At 59.7% G+C, this 15,276-nt stretch overlaps 1 protein-coding gene across 1 annotated transcript; it reads left to right on the top strand.

Moving 5' to 3' along the window:
- The first annotated feature begins 2,470 nt into the window (after positions 1–2,470).
- PHB (prohibitin) lies at positions 2,471–7,875 on the top strand. The gene is made up of 7 exons (XM_027737624.2): positions 2,471–2,492; positions 2,943–3,068; positions 3,325–3,486; positions 4,359–4,501; positions 4,998–5,114; positions 5,947–6,042; positions 6,850–7,875. Exons 2-7 carry the CDS (start codon positions 2,981–2,983, stop codon positions 7,060–7,062), a joined length of 819 nt encoding a protein of 272 aa, XP_027593425.1. The 5' UTR covers positions 2,471–2,492; positions 2,943–2,980; the 3' UTR covers positions 7,063–7,875.
- The last annotated feature ends 7,401 nt before the right edge of the window (positions 7,876–15,276 follow it).

Here is a 15,276-nt window from a genome sequence, read left to right as displayed (position 1 = left end):
AAATCCCTGTCCCCCAGCTCCCTAAATCCCAAATTTAACAGCTGAGTTGGGTGTCAGAAAGGGAATAAATCCCTGGGCGTCCGTGGCTGTGGCTTTGTCACCAATTAGGATGTTTTTATTGGATCAGAGGCAAAGAGATAAAAACCTCCCGGGGCAAAGTCATCCCGGGGGGAAAAGCCCTGGAGGGGATCCGCTGGGATGGGGTGGGATGTGGGGGCTGGTCCTGCCAGCTGGGCCGGGGCAGAGCTGGATGCTCCCTGGGGTGTCCCTGGAGGGAGGCACGTGGGTGTGGGAGCACCCAAAATCCAGCTGCACCCTTCCCACCTCCCAGGGTCTCCAGGATTGGGCTCCCAAACCCCTTGGGGTGTTGGAGTGATGATCCCAGGCAGGGTCAGGATCTGCTCAGGGCAGCTCTTAGGGCTGGGCCGTGGCTCCCTGGGCCCCCCATTCCAGCTGGGCTTTGGGGGGTCCCTGGCAGTTCCAGCCACATCCCAACCCCTTCCCCTCAGCCTCATCCTCCTCAGCAGCCGCTTCCCAGCACAGAAGAGTTTTGGGGGCCTCACAAGGAGGGTTGCAAAACACAGGCCGGGGCTTCCAGTGCACATCTGTCTGCACAGCTGGGCTGGGGGCCCGGGGGGACCCCCAAGTGCCAGAGGGGACCCGGGAGGGGGTGACATTCCCGGGCAGGAGCCACCCCAGGGTTGGAGGCACGGGGGGCATCAGCAGGGACCTGCCCTTGCTTTTGGGGTCCCCACCCATCACCCCACTGCCAGGGCAGCACAGGAGCCTCCGGCCCTGGAATGCTGAGCCTCAGCCTGTGAACTCTCTGAGCTCACAGGAGGGACAGGGTGAGAATCCCTGACAATTCCTGGGATCCTCTGGGCCCTAAAGGAGGGGGTTCAGCTCTGTTGTCATCCCAAAATGCTGCCGGGGTGGGTAACAAAGTCCCCCGTGCCCAGCGGTGTCGCATCCGAGGGAAACACTCTCCGGGCAGAGGGTTGGTGGCTTTTTTCCTTCCCTCTCTTTTTTCCCTTTTTCTCCGAAGGGAGAGCGCTGCTTCCCTCTAGCGGCATCGGGGGCGCCGATTCCCAGGGAGACGGAATAAGGGGCCTTTGTCTGCAGGGGCGAGATGATTTGGGGTGTGGAGCATCTCTCTGATGAAGAGAGACTGCGGGAGCCGAGCCTGGTCAGTCTGGAGCGGAGAAGGCTGAGAGGAGATCTCATCAATCCATAGAAATATCTCCCAAGGGGTGCCAGGGTGGTGCCAGACTCTGCCCAGTGGTGCCCAGGGACAGGACAAGCACAAACTAAAACACCACAAGGGCCACCTCAACTTGAGGAAGAACTTTCTCCCTGGAGGTGGCAGAGCACTGGGACGGGGGAGGCTCTGCAGTCTCCCTCTCTGGAGACATCCCAAACACACTTGGACGAGCTCCTGTGTCACCTGCTCCAGGTCACCCTGTCCTGGGTGATCTCCACAGGCCCCTCCAACCCCAGCTCTTCTGGGATTCTGGGATTTACGGGACCAAAGGAAGAGCCCTTTGACCTGTTCTTCAGTTAAAGAGTCACATCAAACCAGTCCCGACTGTGCCGACCCGGGACAGGTGGGGTCTGCACAGAATCCCAGAACAGCTGGGGTTGGAAGGAACCTCTGGAGATATCCAGGGCAGGGTCACCTGGAGATGATAGAGGTGTGTTTGGGATGTCTCCCTGTCTGGAGAGACCGCCCACCTTCCCTGCTCCTTGCGGCCGCTCCCCCATCCCCTCAGCCCTCTGTCCCCCTCATCCCCTGTCCCCCTCAGCCCTGTCCCCCTCACCCTTGTCCCCCTCACCCTTGTCCCCCTCACCCCTGTCCCCCTCACCCTTGTCCCCTCAGCCCTGTCCCCCTCACCCCTGTCCCCCTTGTCCCCTCCCCCTCACCCCTCAGTCCCCTCAGCCCTGTCCCCCTCAGCCCGGTTCCCCCTCAGCCCTGTCCTGTCCCCTCACCCCTGTCCCCCTCACCCTTGTCCCCCTCACGTCACCTCCTGTCCCCCTCAGCCCTGTCCCCTCAACCCTTTGTCACCCTCACCCTGTCCCCCTCACCCTTGTCCCCCTCACCCCTGTTCCCCTCAGCCCTCTGTCCCCCTCAGCCCTGTCCCCCTCAGCCCTGTCCCCCTCACCCCTGTCCCCCTCAGCCCTGTCCCCCTCACCCCTGTCCCCCTCAGCCCTGTCCCCGTACCCCCCTGTCCCCGGTGCGGTCCCCACGTGCCCTCCCGCCTCGGGACTACACCTCCCAAGAGCCCTTGCGCGCAGCTCCAGCCCATAACACGCGGCCTTGCTCAGCCAGCGGGGCGCCGCGGTGCACGCCGGGAGCTGTAGGCACCCCAGGCCGTCAGCGCTGCCTCGAGCTACACATCCCAGAATGCCCCGGGAGGCGCGAGCCAATGAGCAGCGGGCGTGTTGGCGCGGCGCGCAGGCGCGCTGGGGGCGGGCGGCCGCGGCCTCATGTGGAGGTCAGGGGAGCGGCGGGGCGGGAGGGCGGCGGTGGGTCCGGGGGTCCCGCGGGGTCCTGGAGGTTGCCGGGGCCGGGGGGGAGCCCAGAGCGAGCCGAGCCGCGCCCTGAGGGCGGGAGGGAGCGAGAGAGCGAGGCTTTGAGTCACGGGGTGCTCGTCCTGGGGGCGAACGGCCTAGGAGGGAACGGGGAGGGGGGTCGGGGTGGGAGTGTAAGGAGCGGATGGGGGGAGTGGGCTTTGGGGGGTGCCCGGGGTGCTGCGGGGTCCGAGCCCAGGAGGGGTCGCGGGGGGAGGAGACCCCCGGGGCTGGGGGGACCCCAAGGGCTGAGGTGTCTGGGTGGGGGAGAAGGAGCTGCTGGGGTTTTGGGAAGGGGTCGATCCCCAGCTCCATGGACACCCCCCCCCGACCTTGCTGGGCGAGGTTTTGACGGTCCCGGGGGGTGTTTGCAGGAGGGAATTCCAACGGGGGCTGGAGCTGCAGGGGTGAAATGGCTGCGAAGGTGTTTGAGAGCATCGGGAAGCTCGGCCTGGGCTTGGCTGTTGCAGGTGGAGTTGTGAATTCTGCTCTGTACAACGGTGAGTGGGACGAGCTGGGCGCTTCAGGCCACTTTATTTTATGGTTTTGTCAGTGTTTTGGCTTCTTTGGGCTTTTATTGCCAAATAAAGAGAGTCCCCAGGCCTTGCTGGGCTGGTTTATACCTCGAGCTTTGCACAATCAGGAGGGCTGGGAGGTCCTTTCTCCAGGAGCTGTCACGGAGCTGCTCCGTGGGGAGCCCAGCCCGTTCCCAGGGGTGGTTTTTGGGATTCCCTGACGTGCTGTTTCCCTCCCCAGTGGATGCAGGACACAGGGCCGTGATCTTCGACCGGTTCCGAGGGGTGCAGGACGTGGTGGTGGGGGAAGGGACCCACTTCCTGATCCCCTGGGTGCAGAAGCCCATCATCTTCGACTGCCGCTCCCGCCCCCGCAACATCCCCGTCATCACCGGCAGCAAAGGTGAGCCCCGGGGTGGGCAACGGCGGGACAGGGGCTTCCCTGGCTTTGATCCCTCCTGCTGGGAGTGGAGATGGGGCCCTAAAGCAACGGCCATAAACTGAGCCACAAGTTCCACCTCAGTGTGAGGGAGAAATTATTTCCACGGCGGTGGCAGAGCACTGGAGAGGTGAGCAGGGAGGCTCACCTCAGGGAGTCTCCCTCTCTGGAGACATCCCAAACACACCCGTGTCACCTGCTCCAGCTGCCCCTGGGGTGGCACTGGGTGATCTCCAGAGGTTCCTTCCAACCCCAGCTGTTCTGGGATTCTGTGCAGACCCCACCTGTCCCGGGTCGGCACAGTCGGGACTGGTTTGATGTGACTCTTTAACTGAAGAACAGGTCAAAGGGCTCTTCCTTTGGTCCCATAAATCCCAGAATCCCAGAAGAGCTGGGGTTGGAGGGGCCTGTGGAGATCACCCAGGACAGGGTGACCTGGAGCAGGTGACACAGGAGCTCGTCCAAGTGTGTTTGGGATGTCTCCAGAGAGGGAGACTGCAGAGCCTCCCCCGTCCCAGTGCTCTGCCACCTCCAGGGAGAAAGTTCTTCCTCAAGTTGAGGTGGCCCTTGTGGTGTTTTAGTTTGTGCTTGTCCTGTCCCTGGGCACCACTGGGCAGAGTCTGGCACCACCCTGGCACCCCTTGGGGACATTTGTATGTTTATCATCTGCATGGAAATGATCCCTTTGCACAGAAAGCCTGTCCTTGGGGCACCACAAACAGACTGAGGCTCACAGCTTCCCGGGCTGAGAGGGGCAGGAAAACCAGCTCATTTTGTGGCACAAAGCCAAGAGGGCTGGGGAGGGCAGCCCAGTCAGTGGTGGCTGCTCTCCCCAGACCTGCAGAACGTGAACATCACGCTGCGGATCCTGTTCCGGCCCGTGACGGCGCAGCTGCCGCGCATCTTCACCTCCATCGGCGAGGACTACGACGAGCGGGTCCTGCCCTCCATCACCACCGAGATCCTCAAGTCTGTCGTGGTAAGGGCGGCCCAGGAGCTGCTGGGCTCTCTCTTCCCTCTCCTGCCAACGAGGGACTCGCTGGAGCGTGGAATGTGTCGTGCCTTGGAGGAGTAGAATCCCAGAACGGTTTGGGTTGGAGGGAAACTTAAAGCTCATCCAGTTCCAACCCAGGTTGGTCCAAGCCCCATCCAGCCTGGCCTTGGACACTTCCAGGGATGGGGCAGCCACAGCTTCCCCGGGAAATCCGTTCCAGCCCCTCACCACTCTCACAGGGAGGAATTTTTTCCCTAAAATCCCACCTAAGCCTGGGAGCTTTCACGGAATCCCAGAATCCTTGAGGTTGGAAAAAACCTCCAAGAGCATCGAGTCCACCCACCTTGTCCCCCAGGCCAGAGCTCTGAGTGCCACATCCAGTCCTCCCTTGGACACCTCCAGGGATGTTCTTCCCCCACCTCCCTGGGCAGCCCCTGCCAGTGCCTGGCCGCCCTCTCCCTGAAGGAATTCCCTGTTCCAGGCTCGCTTTGATGCTGGAGAGCTGATCACCCAGAGGGAGCTGGTCTCCAGGCAGGTGAGCGAGGACCTCACGGAGAGAGCGGCGACCTTCGGGCTCATCCTGGACGACGTGTCCTTGGTAGGAGTTCTGCCTTTGCCATTGCCCTCTCTGCAGTCAGTGGGATGGGGGGGGTTGGGTGTGTGGCCTGGGTGTGTGTCTGTGCCTCTGGAAGGGTGTTGTGCTCCCAGCTCCTGTCAGCTCCTCTGCCTTTGTCCCGCTGACCTTGGGCAGCCCTTGGTGTGTCCACAGCCCTCTCTGTGCAGGGCTTTTGTAGCTCCAGTGAGGAGCAAATCCTTCCCTGGGGGATGGATTGGGCTGCACCTGGCTCTGCATTTGGCAGCTGTTCCACAGGCACCCCAAGGAAGCACCAGGGATGAGGAGGGGTGAAAATACCCACTGTGAGAGCAGCTTTTTCTGCAAAGCATTAAGTGTTCTCCTGGTTCTCCTCTTCCAGGCCTATCCAGGGAGGGAGCTCTGCCCTCCCATCTGCCTCCACAAGTTCAGTTTCTCCCTCTGTAAATGAAAGGTGTTGTAGTCTGGCCTGTGCATCCACCTGGGGCTTCCCTCAGAACACAGGAGAAGGGACACAGGGGAAGGGTTTGCAGGGAGGTGACTTTGTTTCTGCAAAATGTCATTTTTGACACTTTGTTTCTGGGCTTTTCCCCTGAGCACACTCCTGAGGGAAGCTGAGCTTTCCCCTGTCCCATCCCAGGAGCTCTCAGCTGTCCGGGCAGCCCGGGCTGAGGGTGGGGATGGCTGTGGGATGGGGAGGTCCCCTTGTCCCAGTTGCTGTTCTTTTTGGGATCCTGGCTTTCCCCCCCCATTCCAGTGTCCCTGGGCCAGGCAGGGTCACAGCAGAGCTGCTGAGAACTGTCAGTGTTGTGGACTTGGCTTGGTTTGTGCCCTCCAGACCCACCTGACCTTCGGCAAGGAGTTCACAGAGGCGGTGGAAATGAAGCAGGTGGCCCAGCAGGAAGCAGAGAGAGCCAGATTCATTGTGGAAAAGGTAACTTGTCCTTCTCAGAAACTTGGAATTGGTTCCTGGTGTCTCCTTCCCACTCCAGCTTCCAGTGAACATCTTGCTCAGCTGCTCAGAGCCTGGGCAGGTGAAGGACAGAGTCCCTGAGGGTCACAGTGCTGAGATGGCCCTGGGTAAAGCCCCAGGGTGGGTTTGGGGGTCCTTTTTTCATATCCTGTCCCAGTCAGTGTTCCTGGAAATGCCTGTGTGGAGGAGGGAGGAAAAGCCAGTTAGAAATGGGGTCCAAGGATGAGATTTGCAACCAATTGGTTGCTGTTTGTGGAATTTGGAGAGGGTCAGAGCTTTGCAGGGTGTTTGATACCACGGGCACAGGGACCTGTGTGCTGGGAATGTTACTGACAGGTAATCTTGGATCAAGCCAGGATCTCAGGGAGCACCTGCAGAGACAATTCCATGTTCAATACAGGTGTTCTCAGCTGTTCTGTGCCTGTTGAGTGCAGCAAGATGCATGTCATCAGCCAGGGTGATTAAACAGTTGCTCTGACCTGGTTTGAACTCTCTTGCTGAAGTTCTCCAATCCCTCCTAGACAATTTTCCACCCTCAGGTGGATTAATGTTTCCTGAGGTTGAAAATCATCTTGGAATTGCTTTTTTTCCCCCATAGTAGGCAGAAAAACAGTAAAAAGTGAACTTACCTTGACTTTCTGCCTGAGGGAGAGAACAGGAGGGCGGGGAGGTGGGACTGGGGTTTCCAACCCAAGAACAGCACCGGCCTTTGGTTTGCTCGTTTCCTCCGCAGGAAATCACCCCTTCACCCTCTCCCTTCGCTTGCAGGCCGAGCAGCAGAAGAAGGCAGCTGTGATCTCTGCTGAGGGGGACTCCAAGGCAGCAGAGCTCATTGCCAACTCCCTGGCCACGGCCGGGGACGGGCTGATCGAGCTGCGCAAGCTGGAGGCGGCCGAGGACATCGCGTACCAGCTCTCGCGCTCCCGCAACATCACCTACCTGCCCTCCGGACAGTCCGTGCTCCTCCAGCTGCCTCAGTGAGCCCGGCGGCCTCTGCCCTGCCGGCTCAGCCCTCTCCAAAACCGAATCATCGCGGTTTCCTCGTTGGTAAAAGCAGAGGAAACGGAAATCGACCCCTCTCTCGAATTGGTAATCCAATAAAAGCCAACGCGCGTTGACACCAGAGCTGCGTCTCCTCCCACGGGCGGCAGAGCTGTGGCTTCACCGACCACTCGAGGTTTGAGAATTGCCCCTTTTCAGGCAGTCTGAGCACTGGGAGCAGAGTTTCCCGTCTCCTCCCTCCTGGGATGAGCAGGTAGCCCGGGTGACTCCCTGTGCCGGATCCATCAGTGCCTTCAGGCCGCTACGGCCCGGCAGGGCCTGGACTGTGGGACAGGGCTCACCCTCCAGCCAGCCAGTCCTTTTCCAGGGTCACCTGAGAGCAAAAGGACTCCTCAGCTTGGGGCAGTGGCTCTGCTGTGCCTGTGGGAAGCACAGCCCTGGCAGCTGGAGGCACAGCTCCGTGCTGGGTGAGGAGATTCCCCTGTGCAGTGCATGGATTCCAGGCACGGAGGGGAAGGTGGCTCCTCTGCAGGGAATCCTGCTGCAATCGGGACCTCTCTTCCCCCTGCTGCTGCCCCCTGCTCTGTTCCTCCTGCCCCGTGGGGTGCTCTCCCGGGCCAGCCCTGGCACAGGGAGGGGTCACTCGGTGCTCTGGCTCAGGCAGTCGGGGGGGGGCAGAATTCTCTGTTACATCGACGCTCTTTTTTATTTCGGGAGGCCGAGTTGTGAGGAGATGTGATGGGGGAGATTGTGTAACCAGCCTTCAATAAATGTCACAGCCCGAGGGTGGCAGTGCGGGTCGTTGCTTTATTTTCTGCTGTCTCAGAAGAACGAAGGTTGGGTCAGTGGGGCAAGACACGTCCTGCTTGTGCTGGATTATCGGGATGAGAGTCACCTGGCACAGGTAAATGGGGCTTGATCCTGAGGAATTAGAAGCTTGGAACATGAGTCTGAATTCCTGCAACAAGGTAATACCTTTAACAAGAGTGTCTTGTTTCTGTGAGGGCTTTTACTGCTCTCCCTGCACAGTTCCAGCCTGTTGACCCTGCAGGTTGGATCTGTTATCCCTCAGCAACAGCCTCGGGTGGGTGTCACTGCTGCCCTGGGGGTTCCTGTGGAACCTGCTGGGGATGGTGGGCTCCTTTCAGCCCCTTGCACTTATTGCCCTCACTTCTGGTGACATGGAAAGTCTTTCCTGCCTTTTCTGCTGGGCAGGGAATGCTCCTGCAGTGATGAGGTGCCTGAGCTTGCAAAGTGTTTCAGGCAGCCGAGGAACTCCCAAATAACTTCCAGATCTCTTCCCCCTCCGGTGCTCTTGTTCTTTATTCTTCTGCTTTACTGCTTCAGACACTTGTGGGGAAGCTTCCACTGTTCTCCCAAGGCACCTTTTAAAGTGTTTCCTGCTTTAGTTTCACACTCCAGGTGTTGGGCTCCAAGCAGTGGGGCTGAAATCCCTGCTCAGCTCCCGGGGCTCTGCGTTCCCTCTCCCTCCAGTTCAGAGGTTCCAGGGGAGTGTGGAGTGTTTCCTGCTGTTGCCTCTCTGGAGGAGGTGTCTGAGGCTCTGTCGGTGTCCCCTGGGTCTGATTAATCACTCTTTCCTTTGCTTTTGGGTGTAATTCCTTCTGCAAACGTTCCCTGTGTGTTAAGCTGCTCCTTGACCCTGTCCCTGCCTCCCTGAATGCCTAAAGCTGCCACGAACTCATCCCACTTCAAAGCTGCTCCTGAACTGGGGCTGTTTGGGGTGTGTTAGGCCTGGTTTGGAGTGTGTTCAATGAACCCCTTGTTTATACTGTGTTTATTGGTGCTCAGAGACCTGGCTCCAGATGGGAATCGTGGAATATCCTGAGCTGGGAGAGACTCATGAGGATCAGAGTCCAACTCCTGGCCCTGCACAGGACACCGGGACAGAGTGTTGTCCCAAATGGTGCCCCCTGAGGGGAGGTGGAGAAACCTGTGACCAGAAAAGCCAGTGGCCCCTGGCCTGGCTGTCCCAGCTGGATTCCCACTGTCTGCATGGAAGAATTTCGTGTTTTGGGCAGTTTTACCGGTTCTCTGCTGTGTGGGGGCTCCTCAGGGACTGCAGCCACACTACAGGATTTGCTCTGGGGAGGGCAATGTTTTCTCTGCTCAGTGTTTCTTCATTTTTGTCACCTGTTTGCACAAAACACTTTGAATTTAGTGTATTTGACAACTTTTAATCCCTCACCCAGGTACTCCTGGATCTTCCCCTTTCCCACCTGGTTTGTAGGGGACCCTGCCTAGATGATCTCCAGAGGTTCCCTCCAGCCTGAACTTTCCTGGGATTCCGTGATTTTCCAACAGATTGTCACATTTAGCACCAGGCTCTCGGGGCTGGGGGTGTTGTGTGGCTGAGTGATGGAGGCTGGGGCTGTGCTGCTCACGGTGGCAGGAGGAAGGACGGGAAGAGGTCCCCCTTTGCAGAGGAGCAGCAAGGCCTTTCCCTGCTGGTTCCCACCAGGTGGCAGCAGCAAATCTGCCTGGGGAGGGTCACGGGGACCAAAGGTGTCCCTCGGGCTCCCCTGGGGACAGCAGAGCTGGAGGTCACCCCGGGCAGGGCAGAGGACGGGGACAAGGACATGGACAAGGGCAAACCCAGGCTCCAGGTGAGGAAGGAAGAGCCCAGGCTGGCACAAGAGCTGCCTGGCAGTGTCACTGAGGGTTCAGTCCCTGTGCCAGCCTGTCCAGTAAACCTCTGGTGCCCTTTCCACTCTCCAGCTCCAGGTTTTAGCCCCTCCAGCCCAAGGCAGCACATGGAAAGGTGCAAATGCCTGTCCCTCCCTAACCCTGCTCCAGGGTGGCTCAGCTGTGCAGCCCCCAGAGCATTCATTCCTCCTTCCCCACCATCCCTGTGTTTATGGAACTGCTCCAGGGGGCACAGGAACAGCGGGAGTGTGTGGGAATGGCCTCAGAGGTGTGAATTGGTTTAGCTTGGTGTTAAGACAGCCCTGAATTTTTGGGTCCAGGACATTACTGTGATAAATCCATGCTGGAGGGCCCAGTGTTGGTAAAAGCCTGGCAGTTTTTAACCTAAAGCCCTGGAGCCTTGTGGCTTCAGAGTGATTGATGGCAGCACTGACTGGTTTTTTACTTCCTGGGAGACTTTTCCTTCCTTCTTTTCATACCAGTGGCAGAGAGAGCTCTGCAGCAGCCGGGCCAGAGCAGCCCAACAGGCTTTTGGTCAGGATAAACAAACAGGAAACTGCCTCATTTCCTCTGTGTTCCCCCTCTCCTGAGCCTGCTCTTTCCCTGTTTAACAGATAACCAGCCTACCTGCCTCGGGAAGAGGATGTGGAAAGCCCCCCATGGATGGAGCAGTCGGGATGTGCAGCTGGGCTGGGCTCTGGAACAGGCACCTGGCACTCCTGCAGCCCCTCCCCAGGTAAGGGAGGTCCCCAGGCTGGGATAGCTCGTGCCCTGCAGCAAACTGGCAGCAAACTGGCAGGTGTCTGAAGTGGGCAGAGCAAGAGGTGGGGAGGAGTTCCCTCATTGCTTCCGTGGTGCTGTTCATATCTGAGGGGATCCAGCAGAAAATGCCTGTCCTGAAAAACAGAGGGTGTGGGGGGAGGAAGCACCTGGAGAAGCGAGGAGGAAATAATGTCCCCAGCCAGGCTGGAGCTCAGCTCAGCTGGGAGAAGGGCAGCAATCCTCAGGGCCAAATTTGGTTTCACTGTTCCTCGCCTGGCACTGGGGCTGGGACGTTCCTCGTGTGCCTGTTTTCCATCAGGCCTGAGCTGACTCCAGCCCAGCATGTCCTGCCTGAGCCGGTGGGAGGCTCAGAGGCAGCTGGAAGCCCAGGTGTGCAGGGAAGGACTCCAGTCAAACCAGTTTGTTCCTGCCCAGCAAAGGTACAGGGACCCTTCTTGCACTGCTTTGTCAGGGTGATGGTGAGGGGAGCAGAGGTGTCTTTAACCCAGGAACAGAAATGTCCAACAGCCTCCTCTGGGGACATCTCCAGTGAATAATTACTCCAGCACAAACTCTAGAACTTCCTTTATGTGACACCTGAGAGATTACAGCACACCACCAAAGCTGATTAAACAAACAACCAAGAGTAAAATCCCCTGGTTCTCTGAGCCTCCCTCACTCCCATCCCGCTCCTGGCCAACTGCTGGATCCCACAGGCTGTATCTTCCTTTTTTAAAAAACCAAAAAGCACAAAACCAAGGCCACCCAAAGAGAAGTTTTATTTTTTTTGGTGGCACGGTTTTTGTGCAGAGGCTGATGGTTCTCACAGCACAGTCATGCTACCCCAGGACCCCAAAGGAAGTTAATAACCCCCACAGGGAGCTGCTCCAGAGGTCTGATCTCGGGCACAAGGAGATGCTGGTGGGTGTGAGCTCTGCTATGTTACTTGGGGGCAATTAATCTTTAATTGTGGCTTTACACTGAACTAAGAAAGGAGGAGAATGGGAATGGGAATTTCCTCTGCCTGAACTTCTGCTTTGCTCTGAGCCGGCCTCAGAGCCCAGCGCCTCAGCTCTGGGGGCTGGTGGTTCCCTCACACAGCACAGGGCTTCCTGTGACCAAAGCTAGCAGGAAAACCCCTTTGTTTTCCTTTTGCTTCCTTTCCCATTGCTTCAGAGGATCCTGAACCCTGCAGGACAGAGCAGGATATCTAAAAGATAAAGTGTTAGTCTGAGAGTCGGGTCCAGCCCCAGGCAGGGAGGTGGCAGGGAGGTGTCAGCACCCCGGCTGTGCCTCGCTTCCTCTGCCACCCTTGGATTGTTTTCCCAGCGGGGCAGGGCCTGTTCTCTCCAGGGCCCTTGAGCAGCACCCCAAGCTCCCTTGGGGAAGAAGAAATCGTCCCAGCTGCATTTCCACAAGTGCCACGTCGGGCCTGGCTCAGGGTGTCCCTAAGGCACAAGTGTCACAATGTGGAGGCCTCAGCACAGCCCCAGGCACGGGGGGAAGGGTGAGTGCTGCTCCCCAGGGCCCTGCCCAGGGCCAGCCCTGGCACACCACGAGTCACCTCCCACCACAGAGGAGGCAGGTGGGACAGCAGGAGGGCAGCCCTGTCTCCCGGTGGCTGTGGGAAGACAGAGGGCTGGGAGGGCTGACGAGCTTCCCAGGAATCCTCCCAGCAGGAGTCCGGATGAAGCACATCCATCAGTGCCTGGGTAAAGCCAAGAGCTCTGTAACCCGGGCCCCATCCCAGCAGCACAGCTCCCGGGGGGCTGCAGGGCTGGGCAGGGTCTGTCCCACCAGAGGATTCCAGCCCTGAGAGCCGTGTAAAACAACCAGAGCAGATGGCCCAGGAGCACCCAGCTGGGAAAACCCGAGGAGCCTGCCCACAGCACAGGAAAACCCACAGCTGCCAAAGGCAGGAGTTCCCCTCTGTTCGGTTTTCTCCTCCCCACACCATCCTGCAGCTGGTGCAGAGGTGCCCCCCGGGACAGAGCTCGCTGCATCTCAACAATACTCTTGTTACATTTGCTCCCTCAGCAGGTCCAGAACATCCAGTGCTCTCCAACACCCACAGGTGGGTGACACCGTGTTCTGCTGCGTCTGCTGCCCTGGCCCAGCACATTCTCCCACTTTTGTTGTGCTTTTCACCCTCAAAGCTCCTAAGCTGCTCAGCCAAAACCCCCTGGTTCTGAGGGAGGGACCCTGTCACCCACTGCTGCTGCTCCTGCAAACAGCTGGCACGCTGCAGCAGCTCGGGGAGGAACTGCAGCTCTGCATCCCCTGTCCTCGGGGCACAGGAGGGCATTTCCCAGCCTGGTTCTGCCTGGAGAGAAGGGAAATGCCAGGGAGAGGGGCACGGCAGCACAGCACGTGGCTGAGCAGGGCAGGAGCTGCAGAGCTGCCTCGAGAAGCTCCAGAGCAGCTCCAGAGCAGCGTGGAGAGAAAGGAAATGGGGGCTGATAAGGATCTGTGGCTCGAGGCAGGTGTGTGCTCAGAGCTCCTGTGCCAGCTTTGTGTTTGCTTCCCTCTACCTGCCTGACATGTCTCCTCACGTCAAACCCAGATCAAAGGGAGGGCTGGAAGGAGCTGGAACAGGCTTCCCTGTGGGAACAGGGCTGAGCAGCACAGCTGGATCCCTCCCTGGGAACAGCACGAGGAGCTGTCACCCCCACTAGCACCCCAGCCAGGGGGGACAGCGTGCCCTGCTGGGGGCCCTGCTGGGGGCCCGGGCAGCCAAACCAGTCCCCTCTCCCTCCAGCTGTCCCTCCCCTGGGCCACCACGGACGCTGCTGGGACACAGGCAGGGATGGGAGGGCCAGTTTGGTTTCCTCATGCCAGGAGTCCAAGGATATTTGTCTGTGGCTGCCTTTGTGGCTGTTGAACAGTTTATTCCTCATCTGTGCTCCTCTGGACACGAGCACCTGCTGCTTCCCAGGTCCCTCTGCTGGAACCCCACATTTGGAAGAGGGGTCTGTCACTGCTGACTTGTACATTCACCTCCCAAGAAAAAGGTCCCCCTCACTCTTCTTCCTTTTCTTTCCAAGGCAGGAAATTGTACTACACGGCATCCTTCACATCCACAGTTATCCAACAGCAGCACCACATCTCCTGAAATTCCCTCCCTGCTTTTCCTGAAGAAGCTGCACTGCTCAAAGGTGTTGGGTAAGGATGGAGCAGTGTCCATGCACTCCAAGCCCAAGCTCTTCCCAGGTCCCAGCAGAGACTGGGACAGCCTGGGGCCTGCTCTGAGCCAGGTCAGGCAGTAACAGCTCCCATGGGAGCTCAAATCTGAGCTTTATGCTCAATAATCCAGAGTAAATAAAACACTCTGGTGTGTAATGTTGAACTGCAGGGGAGTGAGGGCACAGAGATTTTTTGGCAGAACCTCAAATCAAGTGCCCTACACTGTTGGGGAGGGAGGGCACTTGCAGCAGGCAAGGAAGCAAACCACATGTAGAGAAGAGATTGTGGACTAAAGGATTTAGAAAAGGAGACTAGAGCAGGAACACAAACCTGAGCGGCCAGAGGGATCCCTAAGTCCCTGGGAAACAGCAACACAGCCAAAGGGGCCGGTGCCCTTCCCCCTCTCCCCGTTTGTGCTGCTCTCACTAATTCCTTTTACCGCTGCCAAACCCAAACCACAGCAGCGCTGTCCCCTCCTACACAGCGGTTTTGGGGCTGGGGACGGGGCTCTGCTGCCTCCCGGGAGAGGTGGCACGGCTGGGAAAGGCTGTGCCAGCCCGGGGAGCAGCGGCCCCGAATCCCCCCACACCCCGAGCCCCACAGCGGTCACCGGCCGGCTGCAGGGGTGCTCCTTCTTGTCACATCTCCCTCATCCATCAGGGTGCAATCACGAAACCACAGGCTGGAGTTAAATAGTTATTGGTGTTTTAGAGGCGAGAGGGAGGTTTGAAGGAGCGGGAGCTGGGGTTTGGCACAAGAACAGCTGGGACAGACTCCCGTTGCTACCGTTGGAGCTTTAGGGTCTGACCCGGCTCCCGAGGGGCAGCGCTGGGACCCCACAGGGCACCCCCGAGCCAAGGGCCGTCCCCGAGGGCACCGGCCCGGCCCCTCCCCGGAGCCCGGCGAGGCGTGGGCCGGGGTTACCGCAGCGCGGCCGCAGCCTGCCCGGCTCACCTGACTCAGGTAATTAGGCGGGCTCGCTAATTACCTGCGCGGAGTAACGGGCGGGCGGCCGCGCTGAGGGGAGTCGACGCCCCCCCCGCCACCTCACTCTCCCCTCGCCCTCATACCCCTCACCTCACACCCCCCGGCTCATCTGAGCGCCATAATTAGGGTGCGCTCGCTAATTACTCGCGCGGGGTAAGGGCCCCCCTCTCACCCCCTCACGCCCCTGCGCATGCGCACTGCGCACCCCCCGCCTCACCTGCGCCCCGCAGGTGAAGCCGCGGCGGGAAAAGGGGCGGGAGCGCCGTAACGGCCCCCGGCGGCGCATGCGCACAGCGCCGCCCCCCGGCTCCCGTGCGTGTGACCCCCCCCCGCCGTGCGCGCTCCCGCTCCCCTCAGCCCGGGGCCGGCCCGCGCGCGCGTGTCCCCCGCGTCCCCGCCCGTGAACACTCACCCTCGCGCCGACGCCCCACGGGCGCCCGCCCGCTGCCCTCAGCCCTCGGAAGGGGGTGTCACGAGTGTCTGTCTGTCGGTTTCGTCCTTTCCCCCGCGTCCCCCCCCCCGGCTCGCTCCGTCTCTCCCCGCCCCGCGCGCGCTCCCGCACACGCGCACTCGCAGATTTCCCCCTTCACCGGCCCC

This window comes from Pipra filicauda, unplaced genomic scaffold (genome assembly GCF_003945595.2).
Source record: "Pipra filicauda isolate LSUMZ 115617 unplaced genomic scaffold, ASM394559v2 scaffold524_size386432_pilon, whole genome shotgun sequence".
In the NCBI taxonomy this organism is placed as follows: Eukaryota; Metazoa; Chordata; class Aves; order Passeriformes; family Pipridae; genus Pipra; species Pipra filicauda.
Note: the sequence above shows the minus strand (reverse complement) of the source record. Positions and strands in the feature narration are given on the sequence as shown.